The following is an 18,307-nucleotide window of genomic DNA, read 5'->3' as shown; positions in this document are numbered from 1 at the left end:
GTATTGTCTTTGGAGATAATTGAATCTCCTTGCTAAATAAGCAAGATGACGAGTAATATGGTATGTCTTTTAACCTTTTAAGATATTTTTGAAAGTATGTCATTTGTGTGTTTTTACTAGTCGAGTGAAGAATTTAAAAAGTCTTCAGTCTTAATTTTGACTCATGTAGAGTGAAGTGTTAAGTTTCTTTTTGCTTGTCCTCCAGGCATTTTGATCTGCTGTCTTTTTACAGCATGGACACCAAATTGCTAAAAACATGCTTTGGGACTGCCAGTGAATTTATCTTTTGTGGTTTTATTACACACTTAGTAGTTCCCTTTTTTTTGAGTTAATATTTTGGAGTTAATATCACAATGAGTTCGGGCTTATGGAGCCAAGAAAAAGTTACTTCACCCTACTGGGAAGAGCGGAGTTTTTATTTGCTTCTTCAAGAATGCAGTGTTACAGACAAACAAACACAAAAGCTCCTTAAAGTACCAAAAGGGAGTATAGGACAGTGTATCCAAGACCGTGCTGTGGGGCATTCGAGAATTCCTTCCTCAAAAGGCAAGAAAAATCAGATTGGATTAAAAATTCTAGAGCAACCACATGCAGTTCTGTTTGTTGATGAAAAGGATGTTGTAGAAATAAACGAAAAATTCACAGAGTTACTTTTGGCAATTACCAATTGTGAAGAGAGGTTCAGCCTGTTTAAAAACAGAAACAGACTAAGTAAAGGCCTCCAAATAGATGTGGGCTGCCATGTGAAAGTCCAGCTGAGATCTGGGGAAGAAAAATTTCCTGGAGTTGTACGCTTCAGAGGACCCTTATTAGCAGAGAGGACAGTATCGGGAATATTCTTTGGAGTAGAATTACTGGTAAGTTTAATAAACCATTTTAGTGGCCTGTGTGTGTGTGTGTGTCTATGTCTGTCTGGATGTACATGTGTTTTTTCCCCTTTTAAATACAAAATAAGTGTTCCCAGAAATTTTCTGTAATTTTTAATATTCATAATACTTAGGATTTACTTTCTAGTGGTAAACTGAGATGAAACAAAGATGATGCATTGAAAACTTTAAAACTACCTACTACAGTAGGAAATGCAAATAGATCATGTAATTATTGAAGACTTTGGTATCTTAGAAATTTTAACATTGAGTATTAAAAATGAACTCTACCAAATATAAATGAATGAATCACTTTAACAGAATTGTTAATTACCCTGACATTATCATCTGTAGATTTGTCAGTTTTTCTTAATGTGTACTGTTAAGTAATGAAATTTGGAGATAGGTATATTTTTAATATTTGAGCAATTTCAACTTGCTTATTGTTATCCCTGATAATATATGTGAAAATCATCTTGGAATTTGTTTCTACTGAAAAGAGATTCAAGAGCTCTGTGATACATTTCCAGAATTGATGTTAATTCTCAAGAACTCAAATGTCAGTTACATTTTGACATTCTTACAAATAGGATTTCATGCCTTGTTTGCATTTTGATTTAATTATTTAAAAGAGCAATTGTAAAACAATTGGAAATTTGAATCCCCACTGTGCCATTTACTAGCTGGGTTACCAGGTTGTTTAACCAAGCGGCTTCTCTAAATCTGCTTCCTCATCTGTAAGATAGAGATATTAGTATACAGCTTGCAGTGTTTTGGGGATACATTGATTCAGGATTTAGCACAATGGCTGGCATACAGTAATCGCTCAATAAATGGAGCTAATATTACTGTTATATTAAAGTAGATAGCTCTTTTTATGACAAAATTTTTATTAAAATCCTAATGTAGACTCCAGCCCAGCTCTCTCACAGTAGAATTATGATTTGAAATGATCAAGTAGCTTTATTGCAGCATCAGATAGTTTCTTCCTAATTTTTTTAAACACCCTAAATCCAACAGCAACTGCTAATAATTATATTTCTTATAGGTGTCATTTAGAATTTTTCCAGTGATTTCTCTGAAGTCCCCAGAGTGGATGTTTTCTCTTAGAGATCATCTTTCTCTATCGATCTAGCTAGCTAGCTATCTGTCCACCTTTATTTTTTTTTTTCTCTCATGTGAAAACTAGGAAGAAGGTCGTGGCCAAGGTTTCACTGATGGGATATATCAAGGGAAGCAACTTTTTCAGTGTGATGAAGATTGTGGAGTATTTGTTGCGTTGGACAAAATAGAAATCATAGAAGATGATGAAACTGGATTGGAAAGTGATTATGCAGGTCCAGTGGACACAATGCAGGTTGAACTTCCCCCTCTGGAAATAAACTCCAGAGTTTCTCTGAAGATTGGAGAAACTATAGAATCTGGAACGGTTATATTCTGTGATGTTTTGCCGGGCAAAGAAAGCTTAGGATATTTTGTTGGTGTGGACATGGTAAGAAACTTTTGGATTATATTATCTTTGTGAATATGTCAATTAGTTTTATGACCAAATTAGGTACAAATTAAACACTTTGATTATTTAAAAGAGACTAATTAGTAGTAATTTAAAGAACATGTCCTAATTTATTTTTAGTAAAGGAACATTGATATGGGCCAGGAGTCTAGACATAGAATTACATTTACTTGTTTTTCCAGTTTGAATCAACTGGAATAATGTTTTCAATCTTTAAATCTGCTGTGTAATCGCTGACCAATAAACAGAGAAAAACCCACCCAAATATATTACATACTGTCTTATTTTTCTTTATTTTGAAAAGCTTTTTTTTTTTTGGTAATCTGTGTTTCTCTTTTTGTAATATTTTGCAGAATTTTGTTGGCTGATCTGATTTTAGTGAGTTGTATGTAAAAATCATTTATGGAAAATACCTGAATAGAGGAAAAGCACATTGCTTTAGGGGAAAAGACAAGAGTGTTTTCTTAGAATGTAATTCACTCAAAAGAATTTTTTTTATTGTGGAAAAATATATGTAACATAAAATTTACCATCTTAACCATTTTAAAGGGTACAGTTTATTGGCAGTAAGTACATTCACATTGTTGTGCACTCATTACCCCTGTTTATCTCCAGAACATTTTCATCACCCCAAACTGAAACTGTACCTATAAAGCAATAACTCTCTGTCACTCACTCCTCTCAGCCACTTTTCTACTTTCTGTCTTTATGAATTTGCTTATTCTAGGTGCCTCATATAAGTGAAATCATATAGTATTTATCCTTTTGTTTGTGTTATTCATTTTTAATGTTACCTTACAATCATATTTGCTAATAAAGGATGCATCCCAGGATAGCAAATTGGGTGATACCTGTGGGATTAGAAGAAGGAGAAGGAAAAGGCTTGAGGACGTTTTTACCATAGATTGAAAATATGGACAAGAATTTGTTAGGTATAATGAAGGAAATTCATACAGAATTATTAAACACTAGAATGAGGGAGGAGAGGAGGTAACAGAGCCTTGTACTCATGATGTTTTTAGTGATTATTTTTATCTATTCAGGTATACTTTCTGGGAGGCTATGAATGTTCTAGCATAAGTTTCTCTTACCTTGTGCTTGGAAACTGTAGGAAATTCTGTTTGATGCCCAATAGATAAACATTACTATGTTGTTTAGATAAACATTTACTGAATGTTTACCATGTGAAAAGTTAGAGCCCGAGTAAAACATGTGAGTCCCTAGAAATAGAGCTCGTCTTTAAACCACTACTCTTTAAATATTCAGAATTGGTTTAGAGAGGAGATTGTGGGCTGGGTGGAGGGAAGGTTGGAGAAAGAGGGCCACTGGTCATCGGGGTTAATTTCCTCTTGCTGTAGGTCCTTTGGGCCTCACACTTGGCAGCAGCCATTTAGGCCATCCCTTCCGTAGATGGCAGTCTTGGGGTCACCTTGTTTATTTGGGGCAGGCTGTCTAGAGGTAGCACCACCAGCTTCTCCCTCTGCCTCTGCCTGTCTTCCAGGTGGCTTGTGCAATCATTCATTCCAAACCCCTCTAGTGCACTCCTTGAAAGGGAAGTTCTAGCAAATGCAATAGTCTTCAGCTCCTCCTGTTTCCAATGACATTTAGCATGTTCTACACATTGGCGCTCAGGGCAGTTGTCTGACTGGCCCATTTCTTACTCTAGCTCCATGAACAGCACTGTACAAGTTGGTGCTACATTGGAATATAAAATAATTAATATAAAAATCTCCATTTTGGAGGGAATTCTTACATACCCATAAGATGACAGAAGAACAATTAAAACATAGACTTTCTATCTACAGAAAGGCTCACAGGAGTTCAAATTGAATATTTAAGTGCTCAGGGAATGTAAAGGAGTGATTAGAGCAGGTCAGGATTAGATGGGGCAGATTTCTGGGTGGAATAGTGTGTGATTAATACATCTGCCTATGCAGATGGATGTTGTTATATAGACTAGTGTTTATTGTCTAGTAAAGTATGACGGATGCACTTGATTCCTGGCTCATCTATGTGTTTACTATGGCTTGATTGTTCATGGGTCTCAATTTTTGGAGGGCCCTTTTATGGAAAATATAGAATTTCATGTTCATGATTTATTGAGGAGGGTTTTAAAATTTATTCTGTTATTTAATTTCTAGGATAACCCTATTGGCAACTGGGATGGAAGATTCGATGGAGTACAGCTTTGTAGTTTTGCAAGTGTTGAAAGTACGATCCTCTTGCATATCAATGATATCATCCCAGGTATGTTTTCTTTGTGTTTTATATATTAATAAGGCCGCGCTTCTAAGACATATTTAGTTACAAGGATGTAAATATAAGCTTCAAGATGCATTTTTAGAACTTGACTTTTATATTATGGAATTGTTGTTAAATAGAATAGTCTTCCTTACCCCCAAGTGAAATATAATGCTTAAAGATTTTCATTTCTAGAAGTATGTGATGCAGGATAATTTATTCATTATCATTCACTTTTTCATTACTTGTCTATTCTAAGTGTGTAAAAAAAAGCCTCTTCTGATAATTAGAAGGGCCAGAAAATGTAATAAACTGCTACCTGTTTAAGTGAGAGCCTGGTTTAAACTAGAAGCCTTTAAGCAGAAGTTGGTCATTTAATATAATCCTGTGGAGAGGGTTCTTGCTGGACGCCCTACAAGATCCCTTCCAGTTCTGAGGTGATGTAATTGATCAGGCTTCATGACTCTAGTCAGAAATAGATCCCTCAACTTTCACATCTTAAAGATGGTCTTAAGCAACCTTTTATTTTACCTCAAACAAGTAGCACCTAATGGCTGCTGTTAACTGATCGATAAGTTTCTATTGATAGCAACATCAACACCACCTTCCCCCAGCTTTTAGTAGAATTCCAGTCATAAGCTAGTCTGTTGGTAGTATGTTATTCATAAAACTAGGCAGTCAGAGGTGGTGATTCTTACTGAGCATTGTGCAACTATGAATAAATTGTCACAAAGCCTGCATTTAATAGCCACAAATTATGAATCCTTAATTAGATGTCTTCTACAGTCTTGACAAACTTACAAGGTAGGTCTTAATTATCCCCATTTTGTTGACAAAAAATTAGGGCTTAGACAGGGATAAGACTGACTAGGATCAAGTAAGATCCTGCTTGATTCCAGTAGAGCTGGAATTCAAATCCAGACTTGTCTGATTATAAAGCTTACCCTTTTCAATACCTCTTCACCCCAAAACCTGTGTGTATACTTAGGGTTTGAAGATCTGCATAGAAAAACATACTTCTCAGCTTCCAGTGTATACTTGGGAATATTGTTTCCATGGAGATGTATTTTGTCTCTAATTCTATAAAGCTGAATTTTACTGTAGCAAGGATCATAACTGAATAAAACTTTCTTTCCTTTTTTTTTTTTTTTTTTGCTTCCAATGTTATTCCATTATTGATTTTGACCCAGAACACTTCTAAGTTCCTGATAGGTCATTTCAGGTTGTCAGTTTCTTTTCTTGTAAGAATGAAGGGGCTAATACTAGATGATCCTTGAGGCTCCTTCTAGCCTGCACTCTTTGCCCTTCCTGTTTTGCTGTTGGTTTGGTAGGTAATATATGCTTGTTTTGCTGAGTTAGGAAGTGCTTTTTGCTTTAACTTTTAGCCTTTCAGCAAGAATACATTAATTTCGTTGAAGGTATTCAAATGATAGCTTTATTTCAATTTTGCTTTGTGAAAATCTGACATACTTTGTTTTCCATGATTTCTTTAAAATCAGTTTTTTAATTTCTTACAAATTGGTTTCTTAGCTGTTTCTTTACTTCTGTTTGGAAACAAATGGTTTACATTCAGGGGAAAGCATACATGTGCTTGATATTTTACCTAGTAATATTTAATTTACCTTTTCATGCCTGCTTATGGAAGAACACAATCTATAATCTTATAAATTGAAATACTTTTTAATGTTACAATAAATGCTTATTGTTTAAAAAGCAATTTTGTAAAAGATTGTTCCTTCATGAAATATTATTAAGCCCTTACGTAGGCTTCTTCTAGGTGCTGAGGATATAGTAGGAAGCAAAACAGGTAAAAATCCTTCTTGCATGGAACTTTTATTCTCATAAGTGAAGACAGACAATAAATTACACAGATGGTCAATTAGATGGTGATTGGAGGGAGAATGATAAGCAAAGGAAACGAGAAGGGGAATGCTGGGTTGTGAGGGGTGGGATTTTTCTATTTTATGTAGGGTAGTCCCAGTGAGCCTCTGTAATGTGCTGACCTTTGAACTCTTGGCATGAAGGAGATTTGAGGGCCTGGCCAGCTTGAGGAATAGCAAGGGGTTCATGTGGCCTGAACGAGTGAGAGTGGTAGGAGAGGCAGTGGGAGCTGGACCAAGCAGGGCTGGTGTATGGATTCTTGGCTTTACTCTGAGGGAGATGGGAAGCTAAGATGGGTTTTGAGTGAAGGGCAACTCACTGCAACTTAATTTTAAAATGATCGCTCTGGCTGCATGTTAGAATGCAGAAATAGGGAGATCAGAAGGGGACTGTTGCACTTTTCCATATGAGAGATAGGGGACGGTGGCTTGGATTGGGGTGGTATGTTGGGGTAGTATATCACATATTGTTTAGCCTATTTTTAAACTTAATACAAGTAGAATCATAGTGATTGTATCCTTTAATTGTTTGCATCATTTACTTAAAGTGTATTTTGAGGTTGTTTCCTGTGGATGAAAGTATTAATAATTAATTCACCCTCACTGCTTCATAGTACATTTCATTGTGTGAATACCTCATGATTTAATAACCCACTCTAATGTTAATGGATGTTTGGGTTTGGTATATTTCCGTATCTTCTTCAACACTTGGTACTGGTTAAAATTTTTGCTAGTCTGATGCCTGAGAAATGGTATCTCAAGATGATTTTAATTTATAGTTTCCTGATTATAAATAGAGTTGAATAACTTCATATGTTTACAAAAACGTTTGTGTCTTCTATTAAATATCTGTTTATGTCTGCTCAGTTTTCTGTTAATTTGTCTATTTATTGATTTATGAGTTCTCTATCTTAAAATTTTAATAAAATATTTTTTCAACATTTTATTATAAAATTTCAAACATACAGAGCAGTTGAAAGAATTTTATACTGAGCTTCACTATTCCTACCACCTAGATTCTACAATTAATATTTTTGTACTTACTTTATTGTATATTTATCCATCCCTCTATCCAGGCACTAATCCATCTTTTTTTTATGTACTTCAAAGTAAGTTAGACATCAGTACACTTACACTTTGGCATAAATATAATGAGCAAGAGATAAGTAGTTTTCTTTTTTCCTTTTGAGATAAAAGACATCCATTTAATGAAATACACATTGCATCATTTGAGTTTTGACCAATGCAAATACTCTGGAGTTTAGGAACTATCAAGTTACTAAAATGATTTTTCATAAGAAATACATTCACCTATCTCAAATCAACATAATGAAACAGTATAGTAGGGTGTCTTATTTCCATTCTTATCCCCTCTGCGCCACTTGGCCCCTCACTCCAACCCTTGCCTCCCACTAGTAACTATTTTTATTAATTTCTTGTGTATCGTTCCAGAGTTTCTTTATGCAATATAAATACATATTCTTTCTTCCCCTTTTAAGCATGAAGCGTAATGTTTACACTATTCTGCACATGCTGTATTCTCTTCACTTTATATCTTGGAGCTCTTTGTACCTCTGAAAAGAGAGATTCTTCTTCTTATTCACAGTGTATAAATTTCCACTGTACTGTGGTTCCATAATTTATTGTTATTGATGGATATGGATTGCTTCTAACTTTTTTACTATTACAAACAATGCTGCAGTAACCTTGTACATACATATTTTCCACATGTGCTAGCTTACCTGTGGGATAAATACCCTGAAGTGGGATTGTTTGGTGAAAAGCAGTTTACATTTTATTGTCCTAGATACTGCTCAATTGCTTTCAATTGTGGACATAACAATTTATATTCCTACCAGCAGAGACTGAGGGTAATATTTTATAGCCTTACCATAAGAATGTGTTGTTAATTTTTTTCAAATCTGATTAAGTGAAAGATGTATTTCAGTATAATTTTAATTTGTATTTCTCTGATGAATGAGGTTGAGCATCTTTTTGTATGATTAAGAGGAATTTGTATTTCTCTTTCTGTGAACTGTTGATTCATATCTGTCGTCTGTTTTTTTAATTGGATTTTTGTTCTTTTTTCTTACTAGTTCTTTTTTTATGTGTTAGGAATGGTAAGTCTTTTGTGATATGAGATGCAAATGTTTCCCACTCATTTGTCCTCAATCCTAATTTGTCACTAGTCTTTATTATTTGCTTATCTTCTTGACCTCATTTTAAAAAAGTGTGATAAAATATGTGTAATAAGATTGACCATTTTAACCATTTTTAAGCGTACAATCAGTGGCCTTAAGCACATTTACAATGATGTGCAATCATCACTGCTATTTCCAGACCTTTTTCATAATCTCAAACAGAAATTCTATACCTATTTAGAAATAACTCCCCATTTCTCCCTTTCAGCCCCTGATAACTTCTGTTCTTTACTTTCTGTCTTCATATATGTGCCTATTCACGATACCTCATATAAGTGGAATCCATGCAATATTTGTCCTTTGTGTATAGCTCATTTCACTTAGTTTAATATCTTTTGACTTTGCTTTAGGTAATTTCTGTCATGCAGGATTAAAATTTTTACATAGCTGAATTTACCAGATTTGTTAGTGGCATCTGGATTTTGAGTCACTCCAGGGTTATAAAGGAATTTCTCCATGTTTTCTCCTAATTCTCTTGTGGTTTTATTTTTATGTGTATGTATACATATGCATGTATATCTTTGATCCATTTTAATTTTATATGGTGCATGATGTGAAATATGGATCTAATTTAGTTTCCATCCCCCTGCCCAGATAGTTACCCAGTTGTCCCAACATCATTTATTAAAAAGTCCACCTTTTTCTTACTCCTTTGAGATGCCACTTTCATCATACTAAGTTCCCATTTATACTTTGGCGTATGTCTGGACTATCTGTTCTGTCTGTTTGTGCTTCACCACATTGTTTTTTAATGATTCTGTATCATATGTTTTAGTAAGATCCGTAGTCCTGTCTCATTGCTCTTCTGAGTTTTCCTGTTATTCTATACTGTCTTCTAAAAGTTTAATAGTTTTGCCTTTCACATTTAGGTGTATAACATACCTAGATTTGATTTTGTGTAGGATATGAAATATATATGCCCAGTTTTCTCTACCACACTTGCTGTGTATAAATCAAGTTTCAAAATATGTACATATGCATCTCTTTATGCACTCTTTTCTATTTCTACATTAAGGCCTTTAGGCCTTTATTGTCATAGCTTTAGAAGAAACCTTATAGCCGTAAGACTACATTTCCCTTCTTGTTCTTTTTCTTAATGAGTGTCTTGACTGTTGTTGGCCATTGACTCTTCATTGTAAATTTAATAATCAGCTACCCAAATATTACAAGAGAGTTCCACTGGGATTTTGGCTGAAATTGCAGTTAAGCTGTAGAACAATTTGAGGAAAATTGTCATTTCTGTTATATTGAAACTTCCATGAACATTGTATAGCCTTTGATTTATTTAACCTCTTTTAAGTAAAATTTTATAATTTCTCCATTTCTTATATGTATTCTGATACATTATAAAGTAAAACATGTTTTCTAATAGATTTTTGGTGTCTACTTACAAAAACAACTGTATTGAGATCTAATTCACATACCATATAATTCACTAATTTAAACTATACAATTCAGTGTATTTTAGTGTATTTACAGATATGAACAATCATCACTACAGTCAATTGGAGAACATTTTCATCAACTCAAAAGGAAACCCTGTAGCTTTGAGGTTTAACTCCATTATCCCTTCATCCTCCTCGGTTCTGAGCAACCAATTACCTTCTCTCTCTGTATGTTTGCTTATTGTAGACATTTCATATAAATAGAATCATATAATATGTCCTCCTTTATGACTGGCTTCTTAATGTTTTCAAGCATGTATAAGTACTTCATTCTTTTGGCGTATGTCTGGACTATCTGTTCTGTCTGTTTGTGCTTCACCACATTGTTTTTTAATGATTCTGTATCATATGTGCCTAAGTAACATTCCATTGCATTAATATAGCACATTTTGTTTATCTATTCATCTGTTGATGGACACTTGGATTCCCTCCATTTTTTGGCTATAATGTAGAATGCTGCTATAAACATTTGTGTAGAAGTTTCTGTGTGGAGGTGTGCTTTCATTTCTCCTGGGTATGTATCTAGGAATGGAATTGCTGGGTCATATGATAGCTCATGTTTAATCATTTATGCACTGCCAGATTGTTTTCCAAAGTGACCATTTTACATTCCTACTAGTGGTATAAGAGGGGACTCTGATTTCTTCATGTCTGTGTTGTTATTTGACTTTTTTAATTCTAGCCATCCTAGTGGGTATGAAGTAGCATCTCAGATGACTTGTGTGTGTTGAGTTTTGTTATAAACAATCTGCTTAAAATCCTTTATTCCCAACATATCTGTAGATTACATTTTTAGTAGCCAGTCATTATCATCTGCAAATACTAACCATCGTACCTCTTCCTTCTAATCCTTAATATCTTCCATTTTTAAAATATGGCTTGCTATCCTAGTGTCCTGGCTAGAACCTGTAAATATAATATTGAATAGAAGTGGTGATAGCAGACATCTTGGTCTTGCTCCTGATCTTAAAGTGAGTGCTTTTACCATTTCACTATGAAGTATATGTTCATCCTAGGATTTTCTTATAGCTGTCTTTTATCAGGTTACAGAAGTTAGCTACTATTCCTCATTTTCTAAGGCTTCTATCATGAATGGATATTGAATTTTGTCAAACTTTTTTCTCTATTGAGATAGTCCTATGTTTCTTTTAATCTGCTAATCTTCTAGTATTAAATTAGCCTTACATTCCTGATACAAAGCCAGTTTTATCATGAGTCGTATGTTGGTTGGTCTAGTTTGCTAATTTTTGCATGTTTCAAAATTAAAAAAAAATTTGCATTGCATGTTTAAAAAATTTTTTACTTGGTGCCCTGGAATGAGTTTGCCTTGGGAGGGGGCCTGTACCTTGGAAAGTGTTGGGGTAAATTTTTAAAAAATTAAAAAACATGTGATTAAATTTTTTGTTGTTGTTATTGTAAAATACACATAACATACATTTACCATCTTAACCATTTTCAAGTGTACAGTTCAGTGGTATTAAATGAATTCATAATTTTGTACACCAGTCTTCACCATCTGTCTCCTTAATGCTTTTCATCTTGTAAAACTGTATTCCATGAAACAGTAACTCCCCGTACCACCTCCCACCCTCAGCCCCTGGCAACTGCTAATCTTCTTTCTGTCTCTGTAATTTTGACTTAAGTATCTCATATAAGTGGAATCATACAGTAGTCTTTTTTTTTTTTTTTAATTATTGGCTACCTCACCCCCTACTCCCTGGTAACCACCATTCTACTCTCTGTTTTTCTGAATTTGTCCTTTTTAGATTCTACATTAAATTAAAATTAAATTAAAAATAGAATTACTATACCATCCAACAATCCCACTTCTGGGTATATATCCAAAGGAAATGAAAGCAGGATCTCAAAAAGATATCTGTACTCCCATATTCATTGCAACATTAACTACAGTAGCCAAGATATGGAAACAACCTAAATGTCTATCAGTGGATAAATGGATAAAGAAGATGTGACACATTTGTATATATATATATATATATAATGGAATATTATTTGGCCATGAGAAAGAAGGAAATTTTGCCGTTTATGACAATGTGGGTGGACCACGAGGGCATTATGCTAAGTGAAATAAGGCAGACAGAGAGTCAGTCTTACTGGAGGATTCTCACGTTCACTTACTCAAAAAACCATCTTTTGGATTTCTTAACCCTTTCTAGGTATATTGCTATTCTGCTTCAGTAATTTAAAAATTATATTTTCTTTGACTTTTTGTGGATCTACTCTGTTTTTTTCTAAACCTTTAAGTTTGAACGCTTAGCTTATTTTTAGTGTTTTTTCCCTAGTGTAAATCCTTTAAGGCCAGAGTCGATGTACCCAACTACCTACATTTCATAAAATTTGATACACAGTTATCTTGTTATCATTAAATTTGAAGTAGTTTGTAATTTCATTCATGATTTTTTAATGTAATTCATGAGCTATTTTCAAATGTGTTTTAAAATTTTTCAGTTATCTGTTTTTTTTGTTTTTGTCATTATTAATTTTCAATTTGATTGTGTGTGGTCAGAGAATATGATACTGATCCTTTGGCATTTGTTGAGGCTGGCTTAATGGCTCAGTACGTGATCAATTTTCAGAAATGTTTTGTGTGTACTTGAAAAGAATGTGTTTTCTTCAACTGTAATTGCATGCATTTCATGCATTTTTTATGTGTCCCTTAGGTCAAGCTAATTTATTATGCTATTCAAGTTTTATGTGTCATTACTGAGTTTTTAATTTTGAGATCTGTTACTGAGCAAGGTATGTTAAAATGTCCCAGTATCATGATAGATTTGTTTATTTCTTCTTAGTTGTATAAGTGTTTGCTTTAATTTTGAAAGTGTTATTTGCTGCCTACAAATTTAGAATTTTAGGTGCCTAGAACTTAGAACTGTTATATCTTCCAGGTGATTTGAGCTATTTCTCGTTATGTGGTGACCATCTCCATCTTTTTGAATCCATTTTTCCATTTATTTTTCATTCTTCTTATAGTTGTTTTTTACCTTTTAGTGGATTATTTGAAAAATTTTAAGAATGGTATGTTACTTAATCTTTTGACTTTTAAGCTACATTTCATTGTAATATTGCTTTAGTGGTTTCTCCTAGGATTATTATATTCTTAATGTTTCCGTCTAGTTAAGGTTAATATTGTCCTATTTCATATAAGATGCAAAAACCTCATAACCATGTAAGTCTGGTTACTTCTTCCCAGTCCTTTCTGCTATTAGTTGTCATATACATTACATCTGTGTACTTCAAAAACCCATAAGAGTGTTATTTTTTTGTTGAAATAATCATTTATAATTTAAAGAATTAAAGGATCTGAGTATTGAGTATCTATTATCATTTTTCTTCATCCTGAAGAACTTCTTGTAGTTTTTGTTGAAGTAAATTCTTCTAGAAATGAATTAAAATTTTTTTTGTTTTATCTGAAAATATCTTTATCTTGCCTTCATGTTTGAAGGATATTTTGGGTATGTATAGAATTCTGCTTTGAGGTTGGTTTTCTGCTATTTGCTGGCCCCAATACTTTCTGATGAAAAGTCAGCAGTGGTTTGAATCATTGTGCCCCTGTATGTAATGTGTTGTTTATCTCTGGATGCTTTGAAGACTTTATATTTGGTTTACAGCAGTTTAATTATGATGTGCCTAGCATGATTTTCTTCACATTTATGCTGCTTGGCATTTGCTAAACTTCTTGTATTTGTAAATTTATATTTTTTTAAGAAAGTGGGAAACATCTAGTCATTATTCCTTCAAGCGCTTTTTCCGTTTCTTTCAATCTGCTCTCTTTCTGTGTCTTCAATTAGGTAAATGTCATAATTTTTGATATTGTCCCTTAACCTTGAGGTTCTGTTAAATTTTTTTTTCAAACTTTGGTCTCTCTATTCTTTGGATAATTCTATTGTTCTACCTTTAATTACTGACTTCTGCCACCTTTTCCCCCATTGTGTTGTTTAGCTCATCCAATAAATTATTTTTTGAGATGTTTTATTTTTTGAAAGTTTTTAAAAGTGTTAAGACTTTCCATCTGGTTTCTTTAGTTTTTATTTCTCTGTTGAGGTAGTCATGTGTTCTTCGTCACTGTAAGCATATTTTTCTTTACTTCATTAAGTGTAGTTGTAATGGCCTCTTTAAAATTCTTAAGAAGGAAACAAAAATTTTTCTGTAAATTTCAACATCAGAATCATCAATGGATTCGTATCCACTGTGGTGTTTTTTCTTTTGAGAATGTATCACAGTTTCCCTTTTTTCTGTATATTAAATAATTTTGGATTACATTTTTGTATTGTTTCCTTCTCTAAATTTTGAGTCCCCTCTATATTTTTATTTTTATTTTATTTTTTACTCTTCTATGCCTACGAATAGTTTTATTTTTGTACTTTATCAAAGTTTATTATTCCAGGAGAAATGGTCTGGTTCATACATACTCCATCATAACAATTATATTTTTAGGTATATATTTCATAATATGGAGAGCATTTACTCAAGAAAAAAGAGGGATTTCTCTGGGTAGGTATGAAGGTTCTTATGATTAGATTTTGTTTGACACCTGCACCTCAATGTTCATAGCAGCACTGTTTATTTTTATAGTTTTTGATTGTTTGAAATATGATATTATTTCACCCTATAACTATCGAGTTTTAAAGCCTTTTGTTTTGTTTTACTTTTCTTGTAGCATTAGTACAAAACTTTTATAAGAAGATCATTTTAGTTCTAAGCCAGTAATTCTTAACCCTGGGGTGATTTTGCAATGCCTGGAGACATTTTTGATTGTCACAACTGTACTACTTGAATCTAGTGGATAGAGACAATGCAGAGAGCAGCCCTCCACAGAAAACGATCTGGCCCAAAATGCCAGCTTTGCTGAGGTTGAAAAACCCTGTCCTGCAAAATCTGTGAGTTATGCTAATTTTATAATGTTAACTTGCTGGATAGCAAAGGGGAGCCCTTGTAAAATCAAATTTTTTTCTTTATTTATTCTTACAGGGATAACCTGTTCTCAGTAATACTGTTTTTCTAGAACCACCTGGATAAATGTAATTTAACTTGTCTTACCAAATCACGTATCCTTGTGGGTTTTTTTTTTCTTTCTTGCTTGATTTTTTTTTTTTTGATGAATTTCCAAAGGGTACTTTTGAAAGCTCAAAACCTTATTTGTGTAACCATCCTTTTTTTTTACCTACCTTAATTGAATTTGTTTGAATTTTGCATCTTACAACTAAATTGTAAGTTGAGAGGCTTAGAAAATCATTAGTTTAGTATTATAATTTAAGAAAGAAAAAGATACCTGAAATATGAAGTTGGCGTATGTATAATTAATTGTGTTTTTCTTAGTTTGCTGTAGAATAAAGATTTGAAATGTACTCATTCCCCCTTTTCCACCCAAACTCCAGAGCTGTATTTTCTTCTGTATCCTTTTTCCATAACTCAATTTGGTTTGAAATGTAAATGATCTTGGTTCCTACAGTAGTACTTAAGAAGAAGAAGCTACCATTTCTATTTTTCATGTGATGGAATTGTCTATAACCTGATGAAGAACTCATCTAGTAGTATTTACCTTTAAAAATGTTTACAATTATATTTGAATAGTGATGTAAAATTAAAATAGTGAAAATTAGTTACATGAATCTCTTGGGAATCACTTGTCAGGCAAACTTTGATCTTATAGATCAATGGCTATCATTGTCATTGTTACTGGCTCTCAGAGCAGTGACAAGCAAGGAGAAAGATTTTTTTTTCCTTTTAGAGCTTGATTTTCATAAACCCTGAATAGAAGATAATTAAGAATGATACCAGCTTTTAGAACATAATACACCAATTACACTTTTTTTGCCAACAAAATACAGCTTGCAAATAGACTGTAAAAAACACAGTTGTCTAAATGAAAATTAATTTCATATATTTAAATGGGTGTTCAACTATATTTCATATCATCATTAACACCCATTTCTTGAGAGAAAAAAAGAGTTATAACGTCTAATTTATAGTTCCTTAGTTTCTTTTTCTTGCCCAATTACCTTCATTTGTAGGATGAAATTATTTCCAGCATTAAAAAAATTTTTTTGAGGCAGTTGAAGAGTTGACGAAATTGGAAAAGAATTCATCCAATTCAAATAGCTTGTTATAGTAGGCATCTGAAAAATACTTTTGACTAAAAATATAGGAGTCTTCAACGTATGATAGTTTTTTCTCTCTTCATTACTGTTTCAAATGTTAAAAACTCTTAACATATCTGATTTGACATTCAGGTTCTTTTTAAAAATTTTTTTCATTGACGTATAGTTGATTTTCAATGTTAGTTTCAGATGTATAGCAAAGTGATTCAGTTATACATATACATGCATATATGTATTTTCTTTTTAGATTCTTTTCCATTACATGTTATTGTGAGAAATTGAATAGAGTTCCCTGTGCTATACAAGTCCTTGTTTATCTATTTTATATGTAGTAATGTGTGTCTGTTAATCCCCAACCCCTAATTTATCCCTCCTCGCCTTTTCCCCTTTGGTGCCAGTCTCACGGACATGGAAAACAAACCATGTTCAGATTCTTAAAGCTGTTGTGATGAAGCATATCATTAGTGCCTTCCCTAAATTATACATTTCTGCTTTTTCTAGTCTAGTCTGTGTCTTCTTTTATAGTTTTGGGAGTTGGGAATGTAATGCTAACTTTATTTTTTAGATTATGTACTACATTCACGTTTACATAGACTTTTAAAAAGGTATATGAGAACTTTTCCTCCTTACATTGCCCCTCAGCTACCCAATTTCTTTTTGTGTTCTTCTTGATTAATTTGTTTCTTTGTTATTCAGTATTTGCATATTTTATATACTTTTTGTACCTTTTTATAATTTTAATAATTTTAGTGAGATTTAATTGACATATAATAAACTGCACATATTTAAAGTATATAATTTGATATGCTTTAAATATTTAGCATAGGTATACACCAATGAGACCTTCACCGCAATCAGTATAGTGAACACGTCTGTCGCCCCAAGGTATGGGTATGCCCTTGTGTTTACTTCCTCCCACCTCTGCCTGCATCCTCCGCCTCCCCAAATCTAGGCAACCATTCATCTTCTTTCAGTCAATATACATTTGTTCACATTTTCTAGAATTTTATATAAATGGAGTAACTCAAGATGTACTTTTTTTTTTAGTCTGACTGACTTCATTCAACATAATTATTTGTTAACTCATTCATGTGACCTTTTATTGCTGAGAATTATTCCGTTCTGTGGTGTGAAACATATACATATATATATGTGTGTGTGTATATATGTGTGTGTGTGTGTGTGTGTATACACTTCTGTCTCTGATTCTTGGTAATGTTTGGTTCTCTGACTCAGGTTCCTGACACAGAGCTTCTGAAACCCTTGTAATTTCCTGAGTGGTAGGAGGAGTGTCTGGCACATAGCTCCTAAATCTCCTTGGAAATTCCTGGGTGGTAGAAGTGCCTTTTGTTCTTATCAGGTGGCTCTTAGTGGGCTCCTGGATCAGGGGCTGGTCTCTACAAAGACCAAGCTGTGATTAAAAGCTTAGAACTTTCAGCCACAGCCCCATTCTCTGGAGAGGGGAGAGGGGCTGGAAATTGAGTTAATAATCAGTGATGCCTGTCTGATGAAGTCTCCGTCAAACCCCTAAAGTATGGGGTTTGGAGAGCTTCATACTGTTTTCCACAGTGGCTGAACCAATTTACATTCTCAGCAACAGTGTACGATGGTTCCCTTTTCTCCGTATCCTCACCAACATTTGTTATTTGTGGTCTTTTTAATGATAGCTGTTCTGACAGGTGTGAGGTGTTATCTCATGCTTTTAATTTGCATTTCGCTGATGATTAATGATGTTGAGCATCTCTTCGTATACCTGTTGGCCAAAGTATGTCTTTTTTGGAAAATGTCTATTCAAATCTTCTGCTCAATTTTTAATGGGGTTACTTATGTTTTTGATGTTGATTTGTATAAGCTGTTAATGTATTTTGGATATTAACCCCTTGTTAGTCACATCAATTGCAAATGTTTTCTTCTGTTCAGTAGGTTGTCTTTTTTTTTAATCAATGGTTTCCTTTGCTTTGCAAAAGCTTTTAAGTTTAATTAGGTTCTGTTTATTAATTTTGCTTTTATTTCCTTTGATTTAGGAGACAAATCCAAAAAAG

General features: G+C 33.4%; 1 protein-coding gene across 2 annotated transcripts in view; it reads left to right on the top strand.

Annotated features, from left to right (window-relative positions):
- CYLD (CYLD lysine 63 deubiquitinase) overlaps nt 1-18,307 on the top strand; it is a 64,028-nt gene that overhangs the window by 6,611 nt on the left and 39,110 nt on the right. For both annotated transcript variants that reach the window (XM_074370774.1, XM_074370775.1), the window contains exons 3-5: nt 206-857; nt 2,056-2,358; nt 4,521-4,626. In XM_074370774.1, the coding sequence (XP_074226875.1) occupies nt 354-857; nt 2,056-2,358; nt 4,521-4,626 (913 nt within the window). In that variant the 5' untranslated portion in view covers nt 206-353. The remainder of the gene's footprint in view (nt 1-205; nt 858-2,055; nt 2,359-4,520; nt 4,627-18,307) is intronic.

This window comes from Camelus bactrianus, chromosome 9 (genome assembly GCF_048773025.1).
Source record: "Camelus bactrianus isolate YW-2024 breed Bactrian camel chromosome 9, ASM4877302v1, whole genome shotgun sequence".
NCBI classification, from domain to species: Eukaryota; Metazoa; Chordata; class Mammalia; order Artiodactyla; family Camelidae; genus Camelus; species Camelus bactrianus.
Note: the sequence above shows the minus strand (reverse complement) of the source record. Positions and strands in the feature narration are given on the sequence as shown.